This window comes from Etheostoma spectabile, chromosome 24, assembly GCF_008692095.1.
Source record: "Etheostoma spectabile isolate EspeVRDwgs_2016 chromosome 24, UIUC_Espe_1.0, whole genome shotgun sequence".
In the NCBI taxonomy this organism is placed as follows: Eukaryota; Metazoa; Chordata; class Actinopteri; order Perciformes; family Percidae; genus Etheostoma; species Etheostoma spectabile.
Window position 1 is genome coordinate 14,865,007 of NC_045756.1, and position 9,503 is coordinate 14,874,509.

Here is a 9,503-nt window from a genome sequence, read left to right on the forward strand (position 1 = left end):
TATATAAATACAGCAATGGGAGCATTGCTTTTTCATTGAATGTGCTACATGCTGTATATGTACATATGTACATCTTTTGTTGATGTTCTGTCTGTCATTGTTTCAGAGGCCAACCCAGAGAAGTTTAATAGTCGTTTTAGGAATAAGATGTTCTATGCTGGGGTGAGTGCTTCTCCGTGTTACAGATCACTGTGTGAATGTTTCTGTTTAGTGCTGTTCTGGTGTTAAAGCAGCTCTCTCAAGATTTTGACAATATATGCTTGTTGAAGGGCATGGGCTGTGTTTAGAGAAGCCATCATTAAATGTACAGTTTCATCCAAAGTTGTGTTCAAGACCAGATCCTGTTACAAAAAGGTGGTTAATGTTAGACATTCAGATGAAATATTTTGAAGAAAATATTATGAATAGTGTACATTGTATTCTAATATAGTACATCAACATTTCACAAAGTTGAGACCTCATTACACAAACCCCAAGCATCCACCCGGGTGCACATGCTCACCTATACACTCCCCGATAGTGCGGGTATTTGCGCACTTCAAGTTACTTTACTTTCTTTATTTTTCTGAAACAATGTTGCAGTTCTTAAACACTAAAAGTATTTTTCTTTTCTTTTTTGCGACATTTTAAAAGTTCTCTTAAAATTTGCTTGACAATTAGATGGAAACATGGCTACGTTCAAATGTCTAAGGAAATGTGTCAGCGTTACAGAATTCAGTTCAACTTTATTCATAGTGTCAAACCATAACAAGTTATCTTCTAATCCTACACTTTTCAGATACTGTAGGCAGGTCTAGACCACACTCTATAATTAAGACCTAAGAATTCCCCCCCAGAGCAAGCATTTAGTTCGACAGTGGCAAAGACAAACTTCATTTTAGCAGGCATAATCATCATATAGGCGGCCTGTGCACTTCCTATCAGTAGGTATAATGAAAGGACATGATGAACAGTGTATTAACAGTAAAGGTAATAGAACGATGACTAGTGCCTAGGGCAGTATGCAGTTCCTTTAATGCCAATTAAATGTTCAAGTCTGTAATAGGATACACGCTTTTGCTCTGAAGTCACAGCCAGATTACTCTGTCCCTCCTCTGTCTCTTCCTTTGTGTCCACGTCTCCCTGACCAAGCATATCACACATACCATACTGACAAATTGTCCAACAATTGGAGTTGTCTTCTATATAAGCAGGCAGTTGTCCCTCTCTAATTTCTCTCCAATCCTGTAAAGTAAATTTAACATGTGATAAGTTGCACTAAAATGTGAGGATGAACCTTTTTACCTAAATAATTTAAATATTCATCTGTTATTCATTCTTTTCATGACAGTCCCAGATTACTGCAGCCGATGGAGCATTTATTTTTTAAATGATTGTGACATTTGGCTTGGAATATTTTGCTTGCGAGGAATTAAGCAATGAGCGTGTTGATGATGCAATTAACAGAATCACATAACACTTGCGATGAGAGAAACTTCCACTATTGGTGTCAATCATACCAGCAGTGCCAGTGAAATGTTCTGGGGCCCATCGTTATTCTTTGTAGTATTACAGTTTTCTGTGGTCACACCAGTTGCTTCCCAGGATGTGTGACAAATGTCTGATCTTGGTCCTTTAGACACTTGACTTGGGTCAGACTGATATATATAAAAACAATTAATTGAATTATTTGGAAGTGCGGTGAGACACACAACTCAATAACTTTGTAGTGATGAAGATTGAACACTCCCTGCCAGAGACAGTGGAAGATCGTTCCATCCTACTGTAGGTTTCAAGGTGCACTCCTCTGAGACCATCCTGCTTATCTGTCTGTCTGTTTTGTGTGTATATGTCTCTCATACAGACAGCGTTCTCAGATTTCCTGATGGGAAGCTCCAAAGACCTGTCAAAGCACATCAAAGTGGTGGTGAGTAGCTGTCAGTCATCATTTGTATAAAAACAGTCACTCTCTCTCTGTCTGTCTCATATTCTCTGTCTGTCTGTCTGTCTGTCTGTCTGTCTGTCTGTCTGTCTGTCTGTCTGTCTGTCTTTATGGATGCATGCAGGGTATTTAATGGCCGCCTGTCGGGCTTGTGGTTTTCAATTCTATTCAATTCATTTAGCTTTGTTGGCATTAATGTAACCAGAACAATATTGCCAAAGCATCACGCAACATAAATATATACAAATTCAATAGACAAGAAATAATACAATACAAATAGAAAACAATAGATAGATGCAATAGAAAAAAAATCAAAACCAACGCCACTAAAATACTACACCAATGTTGATATTACAATTAATGAGACAAAGCTATTCAAAAAATAAGAAAAAAAAAGTCTAGAAATATTCAGGTCCTCACAGGCTTTGATACATGCTGCTATCGTCACACAATCCTATTTTTCTCCCAGTAAATATGGAATTTTTTGTGTGTGTATGTGGTATGTTTAAATTCAGCGTATAAATGTGTGTAATTTGGGGAAAGTATTCCCCTCTTACAGCCTGGTATTTAGGACCAAATGTAAGAAAGTGGAGCTCTGCCTCTCCCTCATGGGTGTTGCAGTAAAAGCATGAGGCTGGTGTCCTCTGGGAACCAATCAAAAGGTTGGAGGGTAGCATATAGACGGTTGAAGAACAACGTATGGAACAGAGACCAAAACCTGGCTGAAATAAAGGGATTATGACTCCAGGATAGAGCAATGGTGGAGCATGGTGGATATGTAGATCACTTCTGGACGTTCTCCAGGGGTGGATGGGCCGGGATAGGGGTTTTATAAAAGCTTTGGATCGGTACTAGGCCCAGACTGGCATGAGGTGGTGCTATAGTCCCTTCATTTAGGGGAGCTGCTACTCAGCTGTGGCAAGAGAATTTCTGACATTCAGGATTTGAATGATTTGAGATAGCGTCAGCCAATTGAGTAACTTTGTGTTCATTTCTTTTTCTTCTAAAACCTGATAAATTGGCTGAAGGGACACCTAGAGACAATACTACTTTGTAACCCGGCTTAGTGTACACCAAGCCATTCAATTAGTCACTAATTGCATCTTTTGGGTGAAATAATGGACTTGGAAACTTTTCAAATTTGAATTTTGTCTTTCTTAGTTTGGATGAAGAAAAGGTGTTATAGGCCTATACACAGTAAAGCAGGCATTGGAAAATCCACTCCCCCCATTCCCAAAAGCATGGAAAATGAAAGGCATGCTGCTGTGGCCAATCACGTAACCTACTGGCCATCAAACATAACACAATGGAGAGACAAATTGGCCATTTAAGTGACTCAGATTTTTATTGATTTTTCTTTGCCTTTGCATTTGGTGAGACGGAGAATACTCCTTGGCTTGGAAATAGTCAACATCCCCTCTTTGTCCTCCTGGCTGAAAGACATGATCTCATTTCTAAATAGAGAAGATCAAGTTTGCGCTCAGAAGTGGTTAGTGAGGGATTTCTAAAGAAGTGGCAGCCTTTTATTTCCTACTTCAACAGTGTATCTGTTCTCCCTACTGAATAAGTTGGCTCGTTGACAAAGTCCAGTAGTGTGTGGTGTGTGTGTTGTGTGTGTGTGTGTGTGTGTGTGTGTGTGTTTTTAACTCTACGTACAACAACAGTGGAATATATCCTGAGCCTGACCTCAAATTTTTTATATATATATATATATATATATATAATATGATATATATAGATATAATTATATATATATATATATATATATAATATTATCATATTATGATATATTTATATGTATGTATAAAGTCATCTCTTCTTTCTCTCTCTCTCTCTCTCTCCCCCTCTCTCTCTCTCTCTCTTTCTTTCTCAATTTCAATTTTTTAATTTCATGTTGCTTTTTGCATGACAAAAAAAATCCATCCGTGTTGCCAAAGCATAAGAACAAACATACATATAAGCAACAACAATGAGTAAATCCATCTGATATAATAATACATGTAACCGGATTCTCTCTCTCTCTCTCTCTCTCTCTCTCTCTCTCTCTCCCCCCCAGTGTGACGGGACAGATTTAACATCGAAGGTTCAGGACTTGAAGCTGCAGTGTCTGGTCTTCCTCAACATCCCCAGGTCATACTACTACCAACACTGTTGTTACTGATACTACCTTCCATCATGTCTACTGCTAATACACCATTGTACTGTTACTTTGTGTTCACTTGTTTGGTTTTGTCTACTTTGACTTGAAGATACTGTAGTATCTCTTTTAGTATCAGAAAAAAGTTGATTTGAAAGAAGCATTTCCTGACTTTAGGAATTAAACACAAACATCTTCCAATTACCTACTACCTTGATTTAACCAGGAAGAGACTCATTAAGATCAAAAATCTCTTTTTCAAGAGTGTCCTGGCCAAGACAGGCAGCAGTATAACCACACAAAATACACAAAAAACCTAAAAACATTAAACAACTGAATCAGCACATCCCTCAAATTCAACCTATCCTTAACACATCTGGCAAAACATCAGCCAGATGTGTGTCTGCCTCCATGTCAATCAAAGCCGCTCATTAAGTTTCATGGGTTTCTGTAACTTGTTCCATGTAGAGGGAGCAGCAAACTTAAACACCTTCTCCCTGTTAAGTTCTAACAGACAGAAGGAAAAGATCCTGGGAACAAAGATTGTAAGTTTATAAAGCTTTTATAAAGCTTTAGTGATTGCCAAATTAAGCTTTTTGAACTATATTCTTTATTTTCCGAGCCCACAGACGGTTTAACCCCCGTGTTGTCTTCCCGTCAAAATTGAAAATCAACACTTGTTATCTATGTTTTTAACTTTTTCTTACATTTTTGTCCCTTTTTTCAACACTTTTGACACTTTTCCCCCCAATGTTTCTCACTTTTTGTTGACGTTTTCAACACTACGTAACACTAACTTATGAACTTTCATTTATTTTAATAGTTATTTCATCAATTTATCCAATCCAATCCAACTTTATTTGTTAAGCACTTTAACCCTCCTGTTGTCCTCTGGGTCAAATTTGACACCTTTCAAAAAATGTCTATATCTGAAATATGGGTTTCTTTTCAACCAAATCACCACAGAAAAATGGATTGGATTCCATACAACGCTCTTTGCAAATACAACTGATCCCTTTCATTCCTGACTAAACTCATCTGTACATTCCTCTGAGCTTAACTTTTAGTCAAAATAATTCATAATTTCTGCTTTTTAACTCAAATATTAGGTATAATTCTATATAGATGAGGGTCATTGACCAGGAATTCCAAAAAGTACTGTAAAACTAGTGTTAGTAGGGTTGTGTTAGTTAAAACATAAAAAAAAGTCTAAAAAAGGGACAAAAATGTCAATTTTTTGTCAATTTTTTACCCGGGAGGACAACACAAGGGTTAAAACAACCAAAGTTGACCAAAGTGCTGTACAGAAAAATACAAAAAGAAACAACATTATAACACAAGTAAAAATAATACCTGCTCAATAAAAATTAAGTAAACTAAATAATTAAATGCAGTAAATGAAGTCAACATCTTACTAGGTCTCAAAGGTCACAGAGAAGAGGCGGGTTTTAAGATGTGATTTAAAAACGGACAATTCATGGTCAATAAAACTCAGTTATAGGAAATTATACCTGATGTTTGAGTTAGAAAAGCAGAAATTAGGAATTATTAAGACTAAAATTAAAGGAATGGATGTTGATGGATAATCTCAGACTTGAATATGTCAACTTTTACTCAATACTATTTCAAAACCACATACTGTACATTTTTTTTCAAGTGCTATAAAATTAAATAGGTCACCCCTAAATTAAGGAAAGTGTGAAATTGGGTAGTTAAAAAGAACTATAAAGCTTTATTTACAAAGTAAAAAGAGGAAAACAAGTTATCACCCTTTTATCATAGTTGCATACTAAAACAATATAACTATAAAACCCTTAGCAGATGGTCTCCACTTTGGAGACAGACATTCTAAAATCATGTCTATGTTCTTAAACATATAGCCCAAAATGAAGGAAGTCCTGATCAAGGTTTTTTGAGTCTTTTAATATCCTAGCTTTAGGTATTTGCTGAGGCTGCTCGATTATGGCCAACATGATAATCAAAATTATTTGGATCAATATTGAGATCACAATATTTTACCATGATTATTCATTGATTTTAGGGACCAAATATTTGTATTGCCCTTTCACATTTAAATAAATATACACATTCCAGCGGGGCTGGACTATTTGGATATTGTTTCGTTGGGTAGGAAATCGGTTTTTATTTTTGGGGGCCTTGGATATTTTTTTTCGTCAATGCTGGAGAATATAAAAATGAATACCTTGAATTAAATCAAAAGACGTGTTACAGCGCAATGCGTCCTAATCAGCTGTCTGAGTCGAGTTATAATCGAGCATTCTGATGTGTGTAGAAGTCTGGGGTGTATACTGTAGCAGCCTGGTGTGGTTTGCAGATGATTTAGTAACGAACAGCTGTGCGTATTGCCACTGCTGGCGCGCCACTGCCTTGCTGCGTTCTTTCCGAGTCATGCATGTTAGTGTAGGAAGCGTTTGATTTGATATGCTGCAGAGTATTAATGAGCAGAGCACACATTTCAAACCGCAGTCACCCATGTTCCTTTAATTGTGGGAACCCAAAATCATGATTGTAATTGATATTTGATTCCCATCCAATAATTAATGTTTATCCAATCTCTATCTGACAATTAGTATTTGACGGTCCCTAAGCACTCGTCTTGTCATCTCAACACCGGAACTAAACAGAGCTGAAGTAGCACGACTTTCATGCCTTTCTGTCAGATTCACTGTGTGGACTCCCTTCACATGGCTAGGCCTTTGTAATGACATTTCAACCATGTTAGGAGGCTAAAAACCCGTTTAAAACTTGCCCTGTTGAAGCGTCCTGGGTGCTAACGCTAGCAGGAGGATAACACGGTGTAGGCGGCATCGGTTGTTTTCATTTTTCTCTCTACTGACAACACTCCAAATTTACAGACAACAGAGCTGCGTGTAGAAATCAGCTGGAGTTCTCCTTTAATACAATATTTAAAATGATCATGATTAAGATATCCTGATCTCTTATTTATGAGATAGTGACTCATAATAACAAGATGAGGTGTCTGCATTTTTTCTGTGTGAATGCAATGTGTTTCCATAGCTACCTGAATGTTTCCACTGAGATGTGCTGATGATAATTAGCATTTGGGCTCACAGTGGAGACACACAGTGGGACAAGAATCAGCTTCATTGGCCAAGTATGTGTTCACATACAAGGAATTTAAATTTTTCTATTACTCTCAATGCATTTGCACAGAAATACACAACTCCTAAACACAAGTTTAACAAAGCTGACCATATAAAGGCAAAGAAAGCAGGACTATTACGGTATTATTATCTATTAACTCTCATGTTGTCCTTGTGTGAAATTGACCCATTTTCCTATGTCAATGTTCTTTTTAATTACCCAAAATAACATGATTGATTCCACACAACGCTCTTTGGCAAGTCCAAATCTCTACTTTCATTAATTTTTTTTTTTTTTTTAATTAAATTTTATAGCATTTAAAAAAAAAAAAAAATTGGTTTTCAAACGGTAGAGTCAAATTTGACATATTCCAGTCTGTGATCATCCATCAACATGCATTGCTTTAATTTGAGTCTAAATAATTCCTAATTTCTGCTTTTCTAACTCAAACATTAGGTGTAAGTTCCTATAAATGAGGTGTATTGGCCATAAATTAATAAGTGAGTGTTACACGTCAAAAAAAAAGGGACAAACGTTGAAAAAAAGAGCGTCAAACGTGTTGGGAAAAAAGGGACAAAAAAGTTTTAAAAAAGGGACAAAATGTAAGAGAAAGTTAAAAACATTGATAAAAAGTGTTTTTTTTTTAAATTTTGGCGGGAAGACAACACAAGGGTTAATAGATATAAAAAGCACAATGCAAAAACAATGCAAGTAGTGCAAATTGATATATTGCGGGTAAATACAATGTACAGTACTCTTTTCTATTCTCTCTAGAATACTCAAAGATCTCAGACACCACAGCCTTTTCCACCAGTTCCAACTGTAAAACAAGTTTCTACAAATGTCTTGATGCAAGTGTCTCTGACTGAACGGTTGGTGATGATTGTGTGTGTGTGTGTGTGTGTGTGTGTGTGTGTGTGTATGTGTGTGTGTGTGTGTGTGTGTGTGTGTGTGTGTGTGTGTGTGTGTGTGTGTGTTGTGTTCTTCAGATACTGTGCAGGCACTACACCTTGGGGAAACCCCGGTGAACATCACGACTTTGAACCTCAACGCCATGACGATGGCTACATCGAGGTCATTGGATTCACCATGACCTCACTGGTATGTAGCAAAGAGGAATCCTGGTAGCCATGGTTACCAGGGAAGTTAGACCAGCTGGAAGCCGAGAGTGTCTTACTTGATTAAAATAAATTACCTTGGGCGTCAAGTGTGATGATTAGTAAAGGGTAATTACTATTTATGATAATATGCACAATAAGAAATGGAAGCCACTGTTTATTCTGCACATGTGTTTTTATTACAGTGACACAATAAATATTATTCCAACACATATGAACTGTATAGAGAGAGACATCATGGCTTTCAAACAAGCAAAGGCCAGCCCCCCCTCAAAAGCTACAGACTTAGAAATGAGACATCCTAAGGAAAGCTCATTGTGGGACTGGCTCTAGTGACTGGAATTCTGCAGCAAGGCTGGATTTTGGGAAAGAGACTTCAGATCCAGTATTAGGGGACCACTAAGGTCTATATTAAAGAGACTTCAGATCAGTATTAGGGGACCACTAAGGTCTATATAAGAGACTTCGTACGTATTTGGGACAACTAAGGTCTATAAAAGAGACTTCAGATACAGTATTAGGGACCACTAAGGTCTATATAAAAGAGACTTCAGATCAGTATTAGGGGACCACTAAGGTCTATGTAAAGAGAACTCAGATACTGTATTAGGGGACCACTAAGGTCTATATAAAAGAGAGTTCAAATACAATATTAGGGTACCACTAAGGCCTATGTAAAAGGGACTTCAGATACAGTTTAGGGGACCACTAAGGTCTATATAAAGAGAGTTCCAAATACTTAGGGTACCACTAAGGCCTATGTAAAAGGGACTTCAGATACAGTTTTAGGGGACCACTAAGGTCTATGTAAAAGAGACTTTAGATACAGTATTAGGGGACCACTAAGGTCTATATAAAAGAGACTTTAGATACAGTATTAGGGGACCACTAAGGTCTATCTAAAAGAGACTTTAGATACAGTATTAGGGGACCACTAAGGTCTATATAAAAGAGACTTCAGATACAGTATTAGGGGACCACTAAGGCCTACATAAAAGACTACAGACCACTAAGGTCTATATAAAAGCATCCAAAGAGCCATATGCCACGGGACCTTTAGGAAAAATTCTGGGTAGCTGGAACTGACATATCTTTGGGGGATGAATACCAAAAGTTCAAGTTTTATTATTGTTCATGTTTGCTACATTGTTGTCTTTCCAAAAGTTATATTCTTGTACACGATAGATAGATAGATAGATAG

General features: G+C 37.1%; 1 protein-coding gene across 1 annotated transcript in view; it reads left to right on the forward strand.

Moving 5' to 3' along the window:
• dgkza (diacylglycerol kinase, zeta a) overlaps nucleotides 1-9,503 on the forward strand; it is a 154,233-nt gene that overhangs the window by 75,052 nt on the left and 69,678 nt on the right. Inside the window, exons 17-20 of the mRNA XM_032505889.1 lie at nucleotides 107-162; nucleotides 1,844-1,906; nucleotides 3,978-4,051; nucleotides 8,174-8,285. Coding sequence (XP_032361780.1) covers nucleotides 107-162; nucleotides 1,844-1,906; nucleotides 3,978-4,051; nucleotides 8,174-8,285 — 305 coding nt within the window. The remainder of the gene's footprint in view (nucleotides 1-106; nucleotides 163-1,843; nucleotides 1,907-3,977; nucleotides 4,052-8,173; nucleotides 8,286-9,503) is intronic.